Source organism: Colias croceus, chromosome 2 (genome assembly GCF_905220415.1).
Source record: "Colias croceus chromosome 2, ilColCroc2.1".
In the NCBI taxonomy this organism is placed as follows: domain Eukaryota; kingdom Metazoa; phylum Arthropoda; class Insecta; order Lepidoptera; family Pieridae; genus Colias; species Colias croceus.
Genome location: NC_059538.1, coordinates 902,167 through 927,335, shown reverse-complemented (window position 1 = coordinate 927,335; position 25,169 = coordinate 902,167). Strand labels below are relative to the sequence as shown.

Below are 25,169 nucleotides of genomic sequence, written 5' to 3'. Positions count from 1 at the left end.
CTTGATAAACTTGAGCGTCTTCAAAATTTCTGTATTAGATTTATTTTCGGCCTTCGAAAATATGACCATGTTTCTTCTTTCAGGAAAAAGCTCAAGTGGCTCCCTATCCGTCTTCGCCGGGATCTACACTGTTTGCAACTCCTGTTCCGTATCCTTTTTAATCCCTCCGCTCCCTCCTACCTCAAATCCAATTTTTCCTTCTTGCACAATGAAAGCTATTCACTTCGCTCTGAGGACAGACTTACCTTGCGTGTTCCATGCCGACGCACGAATTTCTATGGCAAGTCATTCGCAGCAATATCCGTGAATTTATGGAATTCTCTGCCATTAAACATTCGGCAAGCCCAGACCGCTTCGGGGTTTAAAAATCTTGTGAGACAACACTTTCTCTCTGCTGTTGATCCGGATCAGTAGTATTCTTTTAATATTTTACATGTATGTGGTATATATCTTATTAAATATCAGTGTGTTTCCTTCAGATTATATATATATATATATATATATTCTTTATGTATAGTTATATATATTTTGTATGTATACCTATTTATTTTATTTATGTATGTATGTAGATATGTATATATTTATGTATTATTTTATGTAGATATATATTATAATATGTTTTATACATGTTTGAATGATGAAACGTCTTTATTTTTCTGTTTTTCTTGCTAAGTACTATTATTATTTTTTTTTTTTCTCTGTTCTCGTCCCGCCTTTTTAGTGACCTCTTTGCTTGTTACCTTTTACCGTGGTTGCCTGGTAGAGATCACTACTTAGTGATAAGGCCGCCAAGTTAATTGTACTCTGTTTTTAGATGTAATTAATACTAAGGTTTCCTATTTGTACAATTAATTAAGTGTAAAAATAAATAAATAAATAAATAATGTTGTGCTGGTCAAAATGCTTACCAACTCTATCATCTATATTATGTCGTTAGATTTGCCTATAAAGACTTAAAGAAAAGGTTAGTTCTTTGACGACTAAGACGTGTCTTTAAAGCGTGACAAAACCTGAAAATTGCCTTTCGAACCTTTAATAACAACTACCAAAAGTAACAAAGAAGACTCACCTGAAAGAATAGGCAGAAACACACCCATTGGTAGTACTTATAGATCTTCCTGTCACTCATATCTTCCTTTCCCTTCTCGCGGCTGTTCCCGATGCCGGGGTAGGGCACCTCCACGCCGACCTTCTTGTTGAAGAAGCTCTTGAGCGTGTACGTGGAGTGGATCCAGCAGTACGTGTTCAACACGTCCTCCGGGATGTCCTTAGTGTGGATGCAGTCGATCGGGTTTCCCACGTACTGCCGCGTTGTCACAATCAGACTGAACGATATCAAGAGGATCACGGTTATTGAGTAGTGCAGTCTGAACACTGGCGAGTCGATGTGTACATAGTTCACCTTTATCAGATTTTTTAATCCGCGAAACACGTCTAACATCTTAAATTCAGTCCGGTACCACACACTTTTTGTCCATTCACTAACATTATTTTACTCTATTTATTGTTGTAAGCACCAATTCAATAATCAATAACGGTTCGATGTCGTTAAGGCACTTTTTAATTTGGCAGTGTTATAATCATCAAGCGGACCGTTCGTGTTGCGGCTTTTTGGGTATTTTTATAAACTTAATGAATGATACCATGGTTTCATATTTTCTACGTTTCATAATTGTTGTTTGATATCATTTGTCGGTCGTTTCCATGTTGCTATCGTGAGAGTATTGTCATCGAGTCAACTGCGGGAGAGGGTAGTTGTTAATGAGGTGCCGGTAGAGGGCCGGGACGTTGCGGAGGCGGTCCGGAGCACTTTGGCGCGAAACTAAAGTGCGGGTAGTCACGAGCAGGCTGTCAGACGGATTTTATGTTCAAACTCAGAGTTAACTGCAGTTATAGCTAAGTGGGCTTTAAGAATAAAAAATGGTCTACTTATAACGATGATTTTATAAGTCTACAGTTTAGTTTCATAAAGTAATGAAATAACCATCGCATTATTATAAAAATGACTTTGTTGTGTGAGCTTTAAGCTCGTCCAAAGACTTTCTCGTCTTAATGCCTTTTACATCATCTGAAATTTGCGATACAATTATTCAATAAAAATAAAGAAAAAAGGGTTTAGCTAGTCAAGAGCTAGTCCGATTTTAGACTATCTAAATTAGTTACCTACGTAGTACTGTGGTAGTACTTCGTATAAAAATAGATTCGCGGGTATCTGTCAGGTATAATGGGTCCATTTATAACTTTCGGCGTTTTATAAACTTCCGATTTTATAATAAATTAATAACACCACATTAATATACTATATTTACATGGATAAAGTAATTAATATTAATTAATATTGTTTGAATACTAAGAACTTTCGGTTAAAATTAACGCATTCAAAACATGGCGTAAATACAATAATGCATGTCTAAAAAAACAAAAAGTAAATGATAGTATTCGTATAATTTTTATACTAACAGATAAATTGTTACTGCCGACTCAATATTTTTTAAAATTAAACTACATAATTATAATTTTTCCATTAAAATTGAAACGTGTGGACAACAACATATTTATAGGAGTTCATTCATTGAAGTGTCGCTTACAATTTATCAAGACCACAATTATAACACCAATAATTTGACCGCGAGTGTCAGTGTGTGAGTATGTCATTCAGTAAAGTTATGATGACCACAAATACATTTTATTTGAGGATATTATTAATAATACTGTAAGTACCAATGGTATGACTTTTGTTATTTTAAATTTACTTAAAATTATTAGATAGAAACTAGACAACTTAACTTACTTTACATCCAATTATTTTATAATTTAACTGGTATAGCTTATTAGCTATATTTGGGTATTCCCCACAACTTAGCTTATGTCAAACCCCGAAAACACACAACACAAAACATGTGTTACACGACCGAAAGCTAAAATATGACTAAATCCCTGTCGATATTAGTTAATGATTAATTAAGGATTTCATCATGAAAGCTATTTAATTACGCAAATCATTAGACATTTTGATTTTTCTATGCATTCGCGCAAACACAGTATCGCCCAATCCACACTTATGACTAATTTTTCTCGCATTTATTTCCAATTCACACCAATTGTTTTCCTCTTTTAAACTTATAATTTACCTATGAAATCGCTACCAGCAACTATATAATCTCATTACCAATAAAATATATTAATATAATTGATAGCAATCAAGTAAAATATATAATATGCAATCGATATTTATATGCAAATACTTCTCGATATATAAATAAGGATAATTAATGAAATGAACCACTTAACATAATTACAACCGCGATGTATTGAAAGCGCGTTTTAATTATTTAAAGTATTCAATTTAATTATAATTTATATGAACTACTGATGCGGATGACATATTTTGTCCTTTTTCATATATTTTAAATATTTTATACCAAAGGGGTACTGTGATTAACAGCTTGTAAGTTAAAGATTCAGGTTCGAAATAAACATTTCAAATATGTCATTAATCATTGTTTGTCTTTGCTTGTTAGAGCTCCAAAATGGTTGTACCGATTGTGATTAAAATTTCGCTGGAATGTTGCGCATGTTATAAGGTTCTATTATGGACTCTTCTGTTATAAAACTTGTATTATTGACACTAGATGATTGTCTTACAAAACATTTTCTACACCCCAACAAAATTCATTAGCCAGGTGAAGTCACGGATAAAACTAGTCTCGAAGGCAAGGCTGTACTAATAAAACGTCAAAATTAAAAACGACCACATGTTCAGAATCATTTGAACATCTTATTTGATATTTGCTCTCTAATTTATGGCCCACGTATTTAGACGATTTTCACCTGTTTTCCGTTATGACAAGTTATGACTCCTTTGATGTTAAAGAAGCTGCGTATTAATAAAAATATTAATAACTTTAAGATTTGTAACGCATAGTAAGAAATACATGTGAAGTTGTGATGCGACAACCTTAAAATTTTCAACTCCGAATTGCAAGCCAAGATTTTCTAAACGAACTCATTTTTTTAAAAATCTAATCTACAATATCTATACTTAAACGTATCAACCTGTGGTATCAACAGTTTCCTGTAGACAACGATTTGTACGCATTCTTTTACAGTTCAATTTTCGAAACGTAGCTGCAGTCGGGTAAAGACAAAAATAATGACAGAATCAGATTTTCTCATTTATAACAGCAGTTTAAAATATTATAAGTAAAATGAAATGTTTTAAAAACAGACATTAGAAGACATCGTTGATAAATAATATGTTTGAAAAATATACGACTATAATATTATTATAAATACCGTCGCTTTGAAGACGTCATAAATTTTATCTAGATCAAAGAAATGCACTAATTATAGTGTTTACAGATGTCTTTTCATGTAACGATGAATTGATATTTAATTTTTAGTGCCGGAGCGCATTTATTTTTTTAATATTTTAACGCCACACGGTCTTTAGATGTGTCCATCATATTATTTTTAACTGTTTGTCATCTTTATTAATATTTTTTGGGTATCGAGCAGTAAGTGAATTAAATGCATTTTGAGACGATTTTATTTGCTTCACCTGTATGAAATATGTTTGCATGTCAACGACCCCTTTTGACTCAATTTTGAAACACATGAAGAAGCTTAAATAATCATCACTTTTCGCCATAGGCCTTTTGTGGACTAAATTGATTTTGAGAGAATGAGAGTTTGTGTAGCTTCATGCAGATTGTAGAGCAAAACAGGCCTGGCCAAAATTATAAATGTAAAAGTTTATTTATTTACTTTTTTATTCATAAAATAATAATAAAATAATAACAATTATAGCAATTTTGTGTACGATGCGACGCAGGCTCTTGCCTCGTTTTGAAGACATAGTGCTCTCTATTTTCATATTTTTCAAATTTACACTCCATGTTATCTAATTGTTTTCATTACTGGCAATCATTTTACCAACTGCAGGACTATAATTTAAATCGCTCGCGAGTGATTCCGGAATAATTCAATCTAAACAATAATAGCAAATATTACAACTGTGTAAGGTACCTGTTTAATGTCGGCGATAGCTCAAAAGCATCAATTATGGAAGTTAATCTCAATAATACTTGGCATATTTCCATATCGTAACGACGAACAGAATCTACGCTGGGCATGGTTTCGATATTAATAGTCTATGGTAATCCTCTGTGCTTGTCTGTGGAGCATAATCTGTATAGATTGTAGAGATATTGTCTATGTTTACCCGCCAGCATTATGTTTTTTTTATGTGTCGGTTAATAACCTATGTTAATCCTGTGCTTGTCTGTGGAACACAATTTGTACTTTATTAGATATTGTCTATGATTATCCGACAGCGTTATATTGTTTTTTTAACTTTAGGTAAATAGTCTATGGTAATCCTCTGTGCTTGTTTGTGGAGCACATAATCTGCGCTCATTATAGGGATTTTGTCTATGTTTACCCAACTTTATTAGGTTATGTTTTTTAAGGAGTAAAAAAGCGATGGCTTCTTCTATACTTGTCTGTGGAGTATTCTTGTATCTTCTATACTTATAATCTGTAAAATATTATAAAAAAATCAGACCATTGAGTATTATTAATGCAATACGACATATTGGTATGAGACGAGATTAAATAGGTGAATGTAATGTTATCAACCTGTGTCATGTCGGATTAAGAATTTTACTACGAATCTCGTCCGGGCATTCAACCTTTGCCTGAAAAATGTATGCGTCAACCACTGTACAGGTAATCAGAGTAGTGAAAAAGTGAAATACTCGTAAGCTACGAATAGAAATGATTCGTATGTTGGTAGTGTATAGTATGTCGTTGTAATAAATGCTTTGTAGATGTGCCTATGTCATAAAAAACAAATCCATACTAATATTATAAATGCGAAAGTAACTCTGTCTGTCTGTCTGTTACTCAATCACGCCTAAACTACTGAACCAATTTGCATGAAATTTGGTATAGAGATATTTTGATACCCGAGAAAGGACATAGGCTACTTTTAACTCCGGGAAATAGTTTAGGTTTTATCCCGGAAATCCCACGGGAACGAGAACTATGCGGGTTTTTCTTTGACTTTGCGGGCGAAGGTGCGGGTGGAAAGCTAGTTCAAAATAAATAAAACAGTCAATGAAAGTTTGTATCAGAAACGTCTGTATAATGAAAATGTGAAATGGATTGCCAAGAATAAAAAAATATTGATAAAATACAATAATTTACAAAAACAAGAAACTTCAAAAGATGCATTTAGCGAAACGTAATATGGGCCAAGGTTTAGTGACAATACAAAAAACAGGCGTTTATGATTACAATAAATATCTCACATTAGATAATCTGTAAGGCGGTAGGGCTGTCCACCCATCAGTTTTAAGAAATATTCAAAAATTGCAGGTTACGGTTAAATCAGTTTTTTAGATTTTAATTTTTGTCTTGTTATTCGTATCTTTGATCCGTTGTTTTTTCAAAGTCTAAGTCAAAGTCAAAGTCTTTTTTCTAAGTCAAAAAATAATATGTAAACTATTCAATATTCTGTACCGATACTTTAACTTATTTTTAAGTTTAGGTGTTATAGTGTTTTATCCAAATATGCTGTTTCCTGTTCCTATATGCGTTATACATTTCTTAAAATAACTTGCCTATCCTATATTTTTAATTAAATATTGAATGGATCGATTGCCGCTTCCCATCATGTTGTTCGCTATTTTGCCCTCGTTCACTCATTTTGTGTAATTACACAAAAATCAAAAACTAATGATTGCCAGCCCTACGGTAGTATCACGTTAGTTGGCACCCGGCGGCCGCCCACAGCGACACGCTTTAATTAGATTGTATTATTCATTCAGAGATTCGACGCCGCGTGTTGTTCAAACTACGGGCCTGTGTGTCTCATACACTTTCTATGACGTTTGTAGGTGGAGTACCTACAAGCGTTTAGTATAACCGACTTCAAAAGAAGATGCTAAATTCATTTTTTGTGATCATTTTTATACAGGGTTACTTGTAAAACACCGGCAACCTCGCAGGACAAGATAGCTAACATCATAAGCAACAACATTTGTTCTACGACTTTTGATAATTTGTTAGATTTTATTTTCATACAAAAATAAATATTCATTTAATTTTCCGTTTGAATATTATAAACTCTACGCCTCCCAAAAATTACGTTAACATGAAGCGAACGAGAGGGGGAAAGGGGCGTCGCGTCGTCCATCCGATAATGAATAGAACATAGACTCACAAATGTTAGGAGAGTACAATAAAAGTTTAAAAAATCATTTAAAAATAATTTATTGCGTTATGCCAAAAGTCGTAGAACAAATGTTGTTACTTATGATGTTAGCTATCTTGTCCTGCGAGGTTGCTTTTGTTTTACAAGTAACCCTGTATACATAGTTTAGTATTTCGTTTCCTTGTGTCGATCTAGGTTTCATCTTTCTCTTACCGAATAATTGATCCCATTTAATCGGTTTAGACAATTCACAGACGAATATTTTTAGTGATTTTTTGTAAGAAATTTCAAGTAGTACCTTGATGATGAAAATTACCTTTTGATCTTGTCCTTTAATTCTAGTTTTCCGAGTAGTAAAATCATCTAAATACGTATTACACAAACAGGGCGCTATAAAGGGACGTGCATGCAAGAGAACTCGCGTGAAGTAAGCTAGTTATTCTTGTATTACATCATAAAATGCTTCTAGTATAATTGTAAACTTTGTTTGCGCGAAACGAGGATGCATGAAGTTTGTTTTGATGTTTGTGTATATTTGTTTATCAATCACTATGTAACTATTGCACCAACACATCTACTGGCTACTTTGTAAAATAAAGTAAGAACACAAGAATCTATACGTATAAAGAAAGTTTAGAGTAATATTAATTTGAAAAAAAAATTTTTTTTTGAAAAAAGAATCACACCTGAATTGACCGCTTTATGTGCACTCCACTTACGACACAACGAACACTCGATGCCGTAAAGAAACAAATGTTTCTCATTTAATTCGCAACATTTCCTCGCATTCAGCATTTCACGAATAAAATTTGAAGGGTGAAAATAAAATACGAAATGGCCTTTGATGAAAATATTTCACTATTCGAATGCTGATATGTACATCTCTTGATCGTGTAATATACAGATATATAGGGCTCTTCACTTAAATGCAAATATACTTTTTAAATCTAAAATGAATATGAGCTTATGCAATTCGTACCTGTACATGAATTAGACGTATGGAGAGCTTTTGATTAGAAATATTCATGCAAGATGCTAAGTGGTAATTGAGATTTAAAAAAAATGTGTGCGTGTACCTACTAGTGTAGGTACACACGTAAGAAGTGAAATTTCTTTATGTCCTTATTTTTCAAAAAAATAATTTACTATATGCAACTTTACAGAAATACGTCGAATCACGCGTGGTAGGGATAAGAAAAAGATGGTGCGTAACGGAAAAATGTCACGATTAACGAAAAAATGTTATACTAAATTTTTTTCCAACCCCGATAAAAAAGTTTCACTTCAATTATGTATAAGATATTAATTGTCCACAATGAAGTAAAATAATGATGTCTCTTTCTTTTTTAATCGAGTAGCATACGTGCAATGTTTACGATAATTTAAAACTATACAAGCAGGTAAACCTTAAAAACAGAAATTAACATGAGCACGAAATACAAAATATTTAATCCATTAAAAACCGTTGAAATTGCTATGTTTTTTAAACTATTGCAGCAACCACTATATGAAAAGGTTTTAATATTAGTTTAGATGCTGTTAAGAACATTCTCGTAGTTTCCATAAAACTTTGACAAGCCCGCCCTCGAGTTGGATCCGTTAAACTGATCGCGATATTGAACAAATTTAGAATACTAGCTGCTGCACGTGACTTTGTCTACATTTATAGATAAAAACAATATATCTGACTAATATTGTGAGTGAGGAAGTGTGTCTCTTTGTTTGTCTTTGTTTCACGCCACAGCTGCAACAGCGCGATTTTAGGACATGATTTTTGTTTCTGAAAAGGAGGCTATAGAGTGATATGGACTGCTTTTTACTGGGGTAAAATATCTCATTCCTATCTACGTTGACAATGCGGGCGAAGCCGCGAGCAACAGCTAATATTCTACCCGACGTGACGCAAGCTTTTAACACTATCTTCTAAAAAAAAAAAAACTGGTTATAGATATATGCTGGATATAAAAAATATCCTAAAAAAATAATTGTAAGGAAAAACTTTGAATTGAGAACATCTACATACTAGTGCCATTATTCAGTTTACCCCGTTAGGTTTAGCGCAGTGCGTCTAACCTAACGTGCTGATTTACGTGCCTAATAATTTAGAGCTATTCTAATTAATGCATCGATTTACGTATTAATATGATTTACAATTCAAAAGTTTGTAAAAATGTAGGATTTTCCTAGCTAGGAAGACAGAGCCACACTTTAATTATTGTACTGTATTAATTTTTTTACTCGATAAAGATATTTTTATTATTTTTTTTATTTATGTTGTTATGAGATTGATATGACTGCTTACTCCTAAGCAGCTGATAATCATAATACAAGAGCAGTGGTGGCTCAGTGGTGAGACCTCGGACTTCGAATCGATAAGTCCGTGGTTCGAGACCAGGCGAGCGCGCAGGAAATAAATTGATTTTTCAATTTATCTGCGCATGTTGTAACATCACCACTGCTCGAACGGTGAAGGAAAACATCGTGAGGAAACCGACATGTCGAAGAATTAAAAAAAAAAGTTCGACGACATGTGTCATCCGCCAACACGCACTTGGCCAGCGCAGCGTGGTGGATTATGGCCTGTACCCTCATAGGAGGCCCGTGTCCCAGCAGTGGGAACGTATATGGGCTGATGATGATGATGATGATGATGAATCATAATACAATTAATATACTGTCTGTTTGTTAAGTCTCATTTTCCATTTAAATCGTATTTCGCTTGCGGCCTAGAACTGAAGGTGGAATCTTGCGTTCGATTTATGGTGAAAAAAAAAACGCCTCGGTCTAAAACAGTATCTGACACATAATTCTACGAGTATATCTGATTATTATAGCTACTTAAATGAGAGCCACAATCCTAACAGAGCACCGTTCGTTATTCATTCTTCCCATTATCTTCCTAATTTGAGCATTAATGACCAATTTGTTTACTTTTAAACCCTGAATGTTGCGACACTCCGACCAATAACAAAGATCAAATTTCATGAAATAGATTTCTATTTCACGAAACGAGAACTAAGACATTGAAATAACCAATCAAGAAATCCATTTTATTAATTGCAATCTGCCACAAAAGTACTAAAAATATATACCTTAAAATAGTGACTAAACCGCGACAAGCCACAGCTTTATTTATACGTCGAGGGTCACTGACTGCCAACAAACGGACAGAAGTACCTGCTGTCATTTTTATTACTATCAGAATGTATGAAGCTAGTTGAATGGAGTACGGTTCATTAATTCAGAAAATATCCTGGTAAGGTAACTGCAACTGTAGTGAAGTCCCATGTCCCCTTGTGGGGTAAGATGCATTATACATCTGTTTCACTGATCGATTTTCTTTAGGGACAAGTAGGTGATCAGCCTTCTGTGTCCTGCCAGACCGAGACATTTTTTTTTTCTTCGTCTCCACCGGGAATCGAACCCAGGACCCCTCGGTTCTACGCTCACGCGTCAACCACTTTACCAAGGAGGCGGTCATAACTGCAACTGAAGGGTGTTAAATCTTTGGAACTGGATTTCTTTTGTTAAATGCAGCTATGCGACTAAGAAATGATGGACTGTAATATATAATACTAGCTGTGCTCCGTTTTACCCGCATTGTTCCGCTCCTGTTGGTCTTAGCGTGATGATATATAACCTATAAGCCTTCCTCGATAAATGTGCTATCTAACACCGAAAGAATTTTTCAAATCGGACCAGTAGTTCCGCGCGTTTAAACAAACAAACTCTTCAGCTTTATAATATGAGTATAGATTTAACTTAAGTATAATTTTATATTCTCTGTAGATCGCGATTTTATATTCTTAGGTACAGAAATATCAATTCGCCAAAAATATCCCAAATTGTAGTAATATAATAATATCACGTACAAATTCTCGTGGCTTGCCCTACACTATATTATTTTTAAATCCATCGTTATCGACCGCTACGAAGATTGGATTTCCTCGGATACTTCCTTACTGCAAAATTAACTTTTCCCGGTAACTTTTAGAAAATTGTTACACCTAGTTTTAAATGCGCTGAGCATATTAAATGATTGGGATGCTGCATTTTCTTCTTGGAAGATTGTTGTTCGATGTACAAAAATGATTTTTTTATCCACATACGAAGTACAGTGCAGTGATTAACGCGTAGTCGTAGAATCGAGAGGACCTGGGTTATATACTTGGTAAAGATTAAAAAAAAAACTCATGTTCACGACACATTAAGCTGATCAACAGATGGAACAAGATTTCAGTCAAAGAGATTTAAAAGATTTTTTTTATTACAATAAAAAGTGACGTATAAAAAGTTTAGGTTCATGCCCAGCTTGTTGCAATTTGTATACTGAAAATGCGTCAGAAGAGCATTTATTACCTACACACCTTTGACTAGTTACTTTTACATGTACTGTTCTGTATTTTTTGCAATTACATAATCACGTAGGTATATTATTTAGATTTCCTGTTCAGTTTGTAAACGTAGTTCGAAAAACTCCAGGAAACATAATTATTCTGATGTTACGTCGATCGTAAGAAATATTATTGCAACATTAATAGACTCCCATCATGGTAAAAGTATCGAAACGTCTTTATGCACTATTCATTATTCAGTACTCGCTCCACTGTTGAAAGATATATCGTATTCAGGAGATATAATTTTATTCCGTCTGAAATCTGAATCGTAACGATAAAGTGCAGTGTTCTTTATATCTAGTGCTTATTTGTGACTACATATCATTTTTATTTTATCTGTATTTTTGTTGGATCGAAGTACGTAATATATTTTTAAAATTCAAGAGTTGTTATAGAATTAATGTTGGAATCATATTATTCACACTTTTGTGTAATTAAATTATTATTTCTTACCTATAAACACTCAATAAAAAGTCGAAACGAATTGAATAATAAATTATAAATCTATGTGCACTATCTCTGTCTATAAAGTTTTGCATGTAACTTTTCACACTTGATAGCATAGTTTATAATGGCCTTAACCCTTATTGAAGTATTTTTGCAATGGAAACACGATGAACACGAAAATATAAATGATCCCAATACTTCACAGGTGTAGTAAGCTGAAACAAATGACTTCGTCAAACGTACCAAGAATTTATTTTACAATATGTGACCCAGTATTAGATAGATTGTTCAAAAGAAAATATAAACATTAAAAAAGACGATCCTATACATCCCTTAACCCAGGAAAATGACTCACAGACTATTAAGCTCGTCGCGAATACCAGAACATCCGGAGGAAAGTGACTAATTTTCGGTCATTTCCACGATTATTATTGTACTTGAAGAAGCCATGAACGTCTGTTTTCTTTATTCTTAACGATAATTGGCAAACCTATTGAGTAAAGGGAACATCACATCCATAAATGTTACATCAATTTCAAAAATACTATTGGTTCATACTTCATATTTACAGTGTTATGTATTGCCATTTACAATTCATCTCACCTCAACTTTAAGTGTAAAATTAGGCCAGCTTGTTTATTTACATAAAAAATAAAACCGAATTACCATCTGTCCTTGCGGAGAAGAATCTTATTGAGCTTGTAAATGATGAGCCATTTGATCATTCCAGACCTCGGCTATGTTTTATTTGCCTTTATCAAAAATTGTAGGACCTCATAATGCTCACATAACAACCTCTCTACCAAGAAAAACGGAAGAATATAGTAGTCGTCATGGAGTTATTCCTTTACTAGACATATTCCTTTAAGCCGTACAATGTACGTTGCTCCTCAGAAATCCAAAAGCTCATAAGTCCAAGATTGCAAAGTATTAAAGAAGACTTACTATTTCTTCAGATCTGAATATTAACCCATTTCCTGGCACACGTACGTCTGTAAGTCCATTTTACATTAGGACATGGACAGGAGTCGCGTTACAAGGATTCCGTTCTAAGACGTGAAGCCAGAAATATGCACAATATATCCTACTATAATAAACAGGATTCGAGATATGAGTAGTGACTTAATACGGAGAAATGAAAAATGAAAAAAGGAAAGTTTGTATGTCTGTTGCTATTTTACGCAATAATGACTCAATCGATTTCTCTAAAACTAAACAAGCACCTGAGCTTTGATTGATTAGGTCCTGGAATAAAAAGTAAAATCAACGTATGGTGAAAAAAATAAAATTAATCTTGTTGTTGAAATAAAAGCACAACAAAATTTATATGCGTGTGTACCCGTTAAACTACATTGATTCGGTTTCTTTTAAGTTTTAATACTATAAAATTTTAGCACGCACGCACTCTATAACTTTTTCCGAGGTACAGATAAATCTTGTTAAAAGAAGCTTCACTTACGTCATCCATATTATATATAGAGTAAATGAATGCATCAGAGGAGCATCCACAAAAATTAACGCGTTCCCAACGATCAAAGAAAACATCTAGCAGAAAGATTGCACCTACGCGTCCATCAACAAATAACCCATTCGTTGTAGCTTCAATTAATTGTGTATGAGAATCATTATGCGCTAATTTATCTGTTAAACCTCTATCTAAATATTTATCTCTTTCAAACAGAACATCTAGACTTCCTACTGCGTCTTTTGTTTTCTTTACTTCACATCTTTGTACTGAATGTGTATTTGACTCATTATTTTCAGCAGCAGTTTCAGGATTGCCAATAAGTCCAGATTCGACCTGTGTGTCAGTGATTAAAATACTAATACGCTTGCATTGATCTGCAGTCTGAATATGATTGATGCAGTGTTCCTCAGATCGCTTGCCAATGCGTTTGAATGAAACAATTTAAGTTGAGAGCTTTCTTGGATAATCTTTTGATACGGCCCCGTTTCTGGGAGAACTAGTCAGATAGGCGAAGCATGAATAGTTTTAGGGAACTGTTATACATTTGAAGAGCTGTTAGTCATGAATAGAAGCTAATAGATTGGTTTAATATAAATGGATTTGATTTAAAAGATGAGCAGATTGTTAAAAATGATATTAAACGTTCGCATGCAACACAATAGCATTTTACTGGTAACGACAAAGTGAAATAGAATTAAGAAGAGTTTCTTATGAATGAAATGAATAATGAATGAAATGCTAAGGCAGATAAATACTCACCAAAATTAATTGTTTTCGTTTTCCTATCGTTTATTTTAGGAAAAGTAGTCTTTCATGTATGTCAGGTTAACTATATAAATTTAGAAGTACTCTTTTAAAAAATGAATTAAGAAAATGGTCTTATATTTCCGGGTCTGCTAGTGTATTATTTAATAATACTAACAAGATAAAATGATTCAATTTAAATGATAAGACGATTATCATTCTATTAGAATCGGCTTAGAATTTAATACGACTGCGACCTGCGCAATAGAAATATTGAATATCTGTTTAGATTAGCAACCATATTGCATACTTTTCTCAATCCTATCCTATCCTACTAATATTATAAATGCGAAAGTTTGTGTGGATGTGTGTGTGTTTGTTACTCTTTCCCGCAAATACTACTAAACCGAAATGAAATTTAGCACACATATAGAGGGTAACTTGGATAAACACATATGATAGGTTTTATCCCGGAAATCCCACGGGAACGGGAACTATGTGTGTTCCTTTGCAAACGCGGGCGAAGCCGCGGGCGAAAATCTAGTTTAAAACTAGCGAAAAGATGGATTTAGAAAAAGCACAGTTTTAGTTAAACGCTATAAGAACAGGTTACTCCATTTTAACAATCATATAAAAACATCAAGTTTTAACCCACTTGTAACCCACTAGTCTATTTTAGGAACGATAGGGCGATCCCGATACATCATTCGATACCAAATGGATCGACTTAGCTTATCTCGGCGAATAAATCGATTCCCAAAATAAATTATTCGATTTTTCAATCGACACGCCTGTAAGGTTAGTGTTTGAGTTTTATCTGTATCTGTTTGTGTTTGTTTTTGATTTATTAAGTACAATTCATGGTCTGTGTGTCTGGCTTTACTTTACAAAGAAAGCTCTTAAGCTTTATTGTGAAAAACTTTAGAAAGGTATATCATAATATTTACCTTTGTAAGTTGCAAAAATTAACATACAATTAAAAAATACAATTAAATTCAAGAATACAATGCGAAAAGCTGGCGGATAACACAAGTCTTTGAGCTTTCGTAAAAATATTATTATGTTGTTGTTAGTTTTGCTAAGAAACATTAGTATAAAAGAACTACTTTTGAAATGGGTTTCAATAAAAAGCATTTTCAAATACATATTCCAAATATATTCTTAAATTTTAATTCAGATTTCATTTTTTTAAACACAATTATGGTTATTAAATAAAAACGTGCTATTCTCCTCTCGCTTTACCAAAAAAAAAAAAACACTGAATAGACATTGCATGCAGTCTCTTTTCATAATAAAGACCCTTACAAACGTCTGATACTTTATACATATAAGGCTGTAAAATATAAGTAAAAAGGTATAAATACACTAGCCAACGACCACCAAGTTTCAGTTCATACTCCGAAAAAACGATTTTCAGGATATCCTTATCACTACGGATATAAAAAATAGTTTACGACCAATTAAACCCACCGGACAACCCCAAAAAAATCATAAAAACCGATCAAGCGGTTTCAGAAGAGTTTGATAACAAACGGGTTCATGAAAAACATTGTAAGCCCTCGAATGTCACAACATTCGTTGGCAAAACAAAAAAATATTCACGAACGAATAAAACCTCTAACACTGACCACTCAACAATCACGCCACAAAAGATCTTTGATGTGAATTTGCATGTTAATCTATTATCACATGTCGAAGGCCAAGTGCCATCTTTACAAGGCTAAGCTGATAATACAAGACGAGTATTTGCCAAGGAGATTAAAAGTTTTGCTTACACGTTAGAGCCGTTGCATTGGCCTTGTATAGTGGCATTGACGTCGTGACAATGTTATTTTTAACTACATTTCTTTAACAAGGCAGGTTGTGCAAACAATTGGCGGGTTAGGCTTTTTGTGCATATATGTTTGGACAACAATAATTGGTGAAAACTGAGCGGCTTTTGAAAATCCTGAATAGTAAGCTATACATCATACAAGTGGTACTTAAGTATATGTATCGCATATATATTCAAATCTATTCAGGTGAAAATTCATTATGTATTAAAGGCATATACGTACCGCATACATATAATACCAACATCCGCATGTAAAAGAAAAATAAATGTTATTTCAGACAACCCTATTTAATCCGAAATTAAGTACCAACCTTCGAACCTAGACTATTTAATAAGTCTCGGTCAGGGTCGGCTAATACCTCTCCATACATAAAACGATTAGTAAGACCTTCCGGGATATCTATTATATAAAATTTACATTCATAAAACTGTATAACCCTTTGCCTCTAACCAGTGCTCTACCACAAATCTATAACAAAACGCAACACAATTTCCAAATCGCTAATTCGATTACTGAATGTAACAGGAGAATGCTTACAAACCGCTACTCTCTCGTAAAACTCAATTATCACGAAATACACTAATTATTCTGGCCCTATTAACCAACATAGTTGTAGAAAACGACTACAATATGCGCATGCTACGCGCCGAAAAATATACACAGAAACAACCCAAATATACATACGCTGCGAGTGAATCATCGACATTATAAAGATATAATAACGTAGGAAACACTAATATTGAAATACTACAGCGATTATTTCAAACAAAATAAGACGGAATATAAATCAGGGCAATTTAACTCGTATCGATCACATAGATATACATCTTACGGGGCCGTTAAATTATTTACACAAACCTATATTTATAGTTATTTATTTGAGATTATCTGTGAGTTAAGTTTGGCGGTGAAAAAATAGGTGTTGCTAGTTTAAATATAGTTTACGAGCGCGCGGGAAACAAATGTTTTATGGCTTTTCAATTTTTCGTTCGCTGTATTTGTTTTGTTTTGGATGGAATTGTTTTTTTAAACGGCAATTATAGTTTTTGATGACATTGACATTTTGAGGTTATGTACACATCCGAGCATTGTTTATGTTTACGTGATGTTTACCTTTCAGCTAAAATTAAATACATCACGGTTTATTTGTTACCTAGGCATTTTTTTGTTGAATAATTTATAAAATCATCTATACAGGCGGAGAAACATGTTCATGTAAAAGCTATGAGCTCGCCGGAAGTGGGTCAGATATTTAAAATCACTGAAAGATAATTTTATTTACTAAAAGCCGGGCTTGAAAGATATGAATGAAAAATAGAAAATAATAGGTCATAATTGCGACCAGAGCGATTCATTCTACAGTTTATAATCCGTTGACAAAAACGTAAATTTGCTTTAAAATAGTGTTGTCATATTGTTGGCAAGGAGCTGACATAATTTAACGGAATAGTGTTGTACTATTGTTGAGTCATAATAATGATAATAAACTATATTGTTAATGTACCAAAATGATTAAATTAAGATGGAATTTTATTGCTTAAATATGGTTCCAAATGTGTTGATCATAGATACGAGTTTTTTTATTTCAGATATTATAAAAAGAATTAGTTTAATGGCGACAAAATTACCTTTGATGTTACTGATGATCAGTAAGACTGGTAAGGAGTAAATAAAACTAATAGATAGAGTTATAAAATCAAAAGTTAATGATAAAGATTTTTCTAAGTAAGATTGCTTGCCAGTTATCATCACAACTAATCTTATGAATTTACTAGTATGAACTTAGAAACTGAAAGCTATTAACAACCGATGCACTCCAAATGTCCAAAACTCGAAACAGTTACCCGCGTGAGTTATAATAAGAAGTAGTGATGTACCGATACATGATTTTGCCGATACGACACCGATCAGCCGATATATCGGTATCGGTATCGTTACATCGTTTAGAAGTAATGACGTAAATTATATATACACGAGGTTAAATGTGCCATTTTTAAATACATCCTTCGCGCAAACGTCTGCTGTGCAGCATTCAACATCGGGCAGCAAATACCTACTCCATTCATATATGTTACTGGGATTAAAAAAATAAACTAGTACATATGTTATGCGATTTACGAGGGTAAATAATTGTACAAGGTTACGTTTGTTTAATTGTTTAGTTCACTCATTAGTTTCGTAGTACGGATTGAGTCAAATGATTTCGCTCTTCCGGGAACTATTTTTTGTGTTTGTATATTTTTATTTGGGAATTACGTGGTTGTGGGTTTTGGATTTGTTAGAGAAAGGATGAGGTAAATTTAATATAATCCATACTAATATTATAAACTAGCTTCCGCCCGCGACTCCGTCCGCGCGGATGTCGGTCTTTGCGTGGGTGGTTTATTTCTCCATTTTGAGTAACTCGGACAATGACATCTTATAAATATCTATTGGACCCAAATACGGCTAGGTCTATAATAATACGCAACGTGTGTTCGCGGTACCTACTACAGAACAACGTCTATGGATAGCTGAAAAATTGAGATTAATTTTTTTTCTACGTATTTTTCCAGGATAAAAAGTATCCTATTTTACGCCCAGGATAATAAGGTATAATTATACCAAGTTTCATCGAAATCGAACCGGTAGTTTTCACGTGATGTCTTCACATACAGACAGACAGACAGACAGACAGACAGACAAAAATTTTTTTAATCACATATTTGGGTTTGGTATCGATCCAGTAACACCCCCTGCTAGTTATTTTTTCAATATTTTCAATGTACAGAATTGACCCTTCTACAGATTTATTATATGTATAGATGCGAAAGTAACTCTGTCTGTCTGTCTGTTACTCAATCACGCCTAAACTACTGAACCAATTTGCATGAAATTTGATATGGAGATATTTTGATACCCGAGAAAGGACATAGGCTACCTTTTATTGCGAAATATGTACCACAGGCGAAGCCGGGGTGGACCACTAGTGGAAATATAAATGACGAAGAAAGTAACATTACAATGACATACATGATGTAACAATAGAGTTTAAACTATGAATAAAACGATTTGATATAGCGATAAATGAGATAGATGACATGCTACTGTATAACGTTTAAACGAAAGTCGAGTTATGTATATGAAATATAAAGGAGAATGCCCATTTTTGGTACTGGTTTTTCTCATGCATCAAGACAACAATACTATTAAAAAAAATCTCGGCAATTTAGAAGCCTTCTTACCATCGGAAAATATATTTTGAACAGGGAATGTTTTGTAAAATCTAATAAGACATGTAATTGTTTAGATCCGTTATTATAGATTTAGTGTCCATTACCATTTACATTTTTGGTACAGGTTTTTTTCATGAATCAAGATAAAAATACTATTAAAAAAAAACTCGGCAATTTAGAGGCCTTCGTACTATCGGCAAATATATTTTGATCAGGGAATGTTTTTTAAAATCTAATAAGACATGTAATTGTTTAGATCCGTTACCATAGATTTAGTATCCATTACCGGTTACCACGGTAACCAAGCGGTAATTATTATGACATTTACTATGGTAAATAGCTAAATATAATATTTTCGATTATTGTTTTCATTGAATTACAAAAAAATCAATTAACATAATATCACTATGTAAGGTATTGTTTATACACTGTAGGTTGTTTTAACATAGATAAGGTAAAGGCGGGTTACTTCGGGCTAGTGGGGTATTTCGTGTGTTTTGCTTTTCGATTCTAAATTAAGAAATTCTGACAAGATATTTTAAAACTAAACTTTATTGTGTGTTCTATAAACATTACCCTACCAAAAAAACAAAATACCTAATTTTTCACGGCAAAACGGAACGCAACAAAACACACGAAACGACAGTCGGCCTCAAACAGCTGTGATAGCCGCGCGTGCTTACTGAGAGCGTAAGGTCGTACACGAAACTTTATAAGACCCCTACAAGATACAGGTAAGTCTATTTATCAAGATATTAAGTTAATTCTGTTCTGTATTTTGTTGCTATTGATCTTATATCAAGTTCGGGTAGTTTAATAGCATAGATTTCCTAAAATTAGCGAAATTTCGACTGCCGAATTAGCCAGCAGATTATTATTCCTTAGTAGGCTACTTCGTGTTATTCCCGAATTTGCAGTATTTTACTGATTAGTTTATAACGCGTTTGTTGTTCAGATAAACGTTTTATAATAAAACTAACCTAAAAATTAAATAGTAGAATAGTTAATTGTTCGTCCAGGGGAAATTCGGTATATAATTTTGTGAACAGATTTATTACAATATGACATTGAAGTTTCCCTTAACTTGGACGTTCCAGGCAAATTCGTCTCACTGAACATTTATGCAAAAACGCTTTTTTTTTGCTTTGTATTTTTAGTAAGTTAAAGTTGTTTGGTGTATAAGGTACTCATTAGTGTATTTATATTTTCTGATAATGATTTGCAGTAAATAAGTTCGCAAATATGTAAAATCGACTAACACGAAATAACCTACACAGTTTTTGGGCGTTGCTGGTAAATTCGTGGGTGCTAAATTAAGTTTGTTTGTTTTTATTTTGAGCAGGTATTAACTTAAGTATAACTCCCGGCATCTAACTTTAGCGCTGACCGATTAGGAGAGGGGATGCGCAGAACGAAGGGAAAAGAGTAGTGACTTTTGACATCCCCCACCTAATCGGTCAGCACTAAAGTTAGATGCCGGGAATTGTAAGTAGGTATTGACACTTCTGCAGATCTAGGTACTTACACGAGACCAGGCACGTGCACTGCTAGATCATGGAGCATAGTATTTTTTTTTTAGTCAGGAGACCTAAGGGAACGAATATCCTGAAATGTGTTTGTTTTTAATTACTTCTCAATGAAAATGGTCTTAATATAGGATAAACTATTTGGGCGTTATGGGCATTTCGCTTATTCTGTTTACACTTTGTACTGGCTAGGGCAGTTTTTGACATGGGATTTACTTTTAAAGAGCGGTTTAAAATTATCTACGTTACCCACTTGCTAAAAAACTTTTTAGTTAATATAAGATAATATTATAGGATACTTCTTAAAATTATCGTTTCATTTCAGAAACATGCAATATGGCAAAGGTGTACAAGAAATATTATACAGATGAAGAGTTGCAAAATGCTTTGCTTAAAACTATAAGCGGTGAATTAACTGCCTATAAAGCTTCCAAGCTGTATAAAGTTCCATATCAAACGTTACTAGATAAATTGAAGAATAAGCATACCAATCCTGCTGGACATGCAACAGTTCTCACAAAAGATGAAGAAGAATTAATAGTGAAATGGGTCCTCCATATGGCAGATATTGGGTTCCCAGTATCGAAGGAACAGCTGCTTCTATCGGTAGGGAAGCTCGTCCGGGAATTAAATAGAGCAAATCCGTTCAAAGACTGCATTCCCGGACGAGACTGGTATGAAAGATTCCTGAAAAGGAACCCAACTATCTCAATGCGAATGAGCCAGGCCCTCACTAACGCCAGAGTAGGTGCCACGGAGGAGCCATCCATACTAATATTATAAATGCGAAAGTAACTCTGTCTGTCTGTCTGTCTGTTACTCAATCACGCAATCACGCAATCAAATTTGGTATGGAGATATTTTGATACCCGAGAAAGGACATAGGCTACTTTTTATCCCGGGAAAATGACGCAATCCCGGAAATCCCACGGGAACGGGAACTATGCGGTTTCGTTGGTTTTTCTTTGAATGCGCGGGCGAAGCCGCGGGCGGAAAGCTAGTATTAATATAAGTTTTAACCCTAAATAAAACTAAATGCTACTTAATATAATACTACCACAGCAGAGTTAGTAATTAGTAATCCATGTGATTGTATGTTACCTACCAATATTAATAAAACATATTTATTATTATTTCTCTTAATTTCATTTTAAGCCCCTTATTTAAGTTAATTAAAATAAAGATTTTTCACAATCAATGCCTACAATAAACGTTTATAATACTATCACGAAATAGCCAACACGAATTCACGAATTTAGACGCAAGGCAAAATTTTAACACGAAATAGCACGCAAATGAAGGGTGGACAAGAAAATTCATTAAAAAAAAACCAATGGCTTTTTGATCGTAAAAATAACACGATTCTTTTCTCAAAGAACTATACGTTCTTAAATAAAAGCTTTCGTTCCGATACCGAACCCTGAAAAATTACAAATCCACCTGAAACTTGCAAGACCCTTAACATGCCGAAAATACCCACGCTTACGTTAGTGAAGTAAAATAATATAAATATATATAAAAAAATATTATTATGACATAGCTTGGTAGGTAACCAGTTATTTCTTATTTGTTTCTTTCTTCGAATATGTATAGTCCTTTTCACCTATGATGATTCCTGTGACACTTCGTCGTGTTCCGAATTACGTATTTTATGTTTAAAACGCCAAAATAATTTTAGTGCATAATATTTTTATTTTATGGCGGCATTATTACCAAAAATATGAAAATGAAACATCTTAAGCTTATAAATAAAAAACAGTATTGTTTAGTTCAATATAATGAAAAATAAAATAAAATAACACAAAAATATAATGCCTACGCAATTCGTGTACATGAAATGGATCGTTGAAAAATCATAGAGTTGGAAATCATATAATCGGCGCCCATCTTGTGATCGTTTGTTAATTCGAGTCAATCGTCTGTACGAGTGCGTCAGCCTTGTATACAAGTTGCATTTTTATATTGATACTTTACGTGATATTCTGTTATTGTTACTAATTGTTATTGTTGACTTTTTTTTGCTGTTGTTTGCTAAGTTTCCTTAGTTAATTGTTGGCGAAATGCCGAAAAAACTAATTTTGGTACTTTATTCAAATCGATTTCATTTCCATATAAAATATTATCGATTATCGGAAACAATTGATACGATTTCAGTATAGACATCTCTACACGTGTCAAAAATCGATGTGTCACAGAAATCATCTTAGGTGGAAAGGACTATAGTGAAAAAATGATTCAAACAACAACAACAATATTATGTAAACCGAATAAAAACTCTATTGGCATTTTTTAAATATATATTTAGGGTTTCTTGAAATCCGTCCCGGAAGATTTCTGGTACCTACCTACACTAGCCGATGAACAGATAGACTTTGTCTGAAAGCATAAGCTCTACGCAGAGATTAAATATGTTAAACGAAAAATAACCTTCAGACGATAAAATACTACCTAAATCACACATAAACCTAACTAAATCGGGTTTATTTAAGTTTTGAGTTTAATTCACATTTTTCTCAATATATTGAAAACCCCTGTTTTTATCACAAAAAAATCAATTGGTAAAAATCTTTTAAATATCGAAGAACCCTCCAAAACCACTCAGGCATTGATGCAACACTATACTGTGGTCCATACTTTCATGGGCATTCTCCTTTAGTTCGTTTCTAAGAAAGATAGAGTTATCGACTCTACCAACAATATATACATATAGATAAATCGTACAAAATTATTATTCAGAAATGTTAAAAATAGCAATAATGTAAATTTAAATATAAAGAAGACTGATTATTAAAACCAATAGCCATTCGATATACTTAGGCGGGCGGACACCACATTTATTTTCAATCATTCTTTTTTATTATAAACTAACTGAACACCACTTCCTCTTGATGTTTGGTTTTCAATATCTATAACATTTGTTTGTAACTATTTTTAACATGAAAACATAAACCATTACATTTTCTCAAATGCATTTATCACGTCGTAATAAATAAATATAGTTAAAAAACTAAAGACACGCTATATCACAATATGATATTATTGTATTGTCACCGATCCCTGAAAAGTGTACAAAGTTTGAATGAAATCTTACCGTTTAAAGTGGGTCAAAATCGAGTAAGGAGTCGGTTACATACAAACATACAAATGAAGCTGATAAAAACCGTACTGAATAAAATAATTTTTAGATAAAAAATCACAATTGAACCTCAAACTTTTATTTCAACCTCTGAAACTTGTATTCATCACATTGTAACTAAATAACTTAGAAAAGCTAAGGGCCATAGTTGGTCGAGCTTCATATAATGAACGTCACTCTGTCACTACATACATGTAAAAACGTTGTTTCGTTTGTATGGTATAAAAGCGCTTCTTGTAATACTGTTAAATAGTGCTATGTGAAATGTGTGGGTTTTTTTAATAGGTGGTTTGGAAATTAGGGTTTAGTGGTGGATTAAAATGGTGACAATTCAATATATTTTTGAGATTTGAATACATATTGTACACGGACTGATGTAGTAAATAAATTCATGCTTTAATGTGAAATAATATCATACAGCACATGCTTGAGTTTTACGTAAAAGTTTCGGACTTTAGAATATACATATTATAAATATGCACGCATGAGTATGGGACGTTTTTTCCTCTTTACATTTCTCTGAGCACAGATTACGAAAAATATAATTTTACTCTCTTCATATTTATATTTTTCATAATCTCAAAAACTTAATTCATCAATAACAGAATAAAAATCTTTTAAATTGCATCGAATTTTGACAGACAAACACCTCACGGAATGATACCTATAGGTGTCATCAAGTATATCTAAGTAGGCATATATATCATCCATAGAAACAACACATTTCCTAGGAAAATTACACAATATCCAATTAACAGCACCAATTAGCATAAGTTCTAATTTATTTCTCGCGACGAGGCACGTTCTTACTCTTCGACTCCACTACACATTATCGGTTTTCATCTCCATCAAACCAGCTGAAACTGCTTTCTAAATATAACCTATGACCTTATAAACTGCATGCAAACTTGTGGACTGAATATTGTTAAAACCCAAAAAAAATTTAAATCCCCAAAAAATGTTGTATGAAGAAGAAGAAGAAGAAGAAGAAGAAAAGTTTATTCAACACCACACACATAATAAAAGGAAAAAAAAAACACAAAACAAAAGCAACAAATTAAAAAAGAAAAAAAAAATAGAACTTATTCCTAATCAGTGTGGTGCTAAAAAGGGTCGCTACTCAGCATGTGCTGCACTTGTTGTGAAGCGCTGATTTTCAGTAGCCCCTTGTTGGAGTGCCAG

The 25,169-nt window shown here is 33.3% G+C and overlaps 1 protein-coding gene across 5 annotated transcripts in view; it reads right to left on the bottom strand.

Moving 5' to 3' along the window:
• LOC123698759 (innexin shaking-B-like) overlaps positions 1-25,169 on the bottom strand; it is a 59,457-nt gene that overhangs the window by 26,055 nt on the left and 8,233 nt on the right. For all 5 annotated transcript variants that reach the window (XM_045645527.1, XM_045645518.1, XM_045645556.1 and 2 more), the window contains exon 2: positions 1,070-1,739. In XM_045645527.1, the coding sequence (XP_045501483.1) occupies positions 1,070-1,441 (372 nt within the window). In that variant the 5' untranslated portion in view covers positions 1,442-1,739. The remainder of the gene's footprint in view (positions 1-1,069; positions 1,740-25,169) is intronic.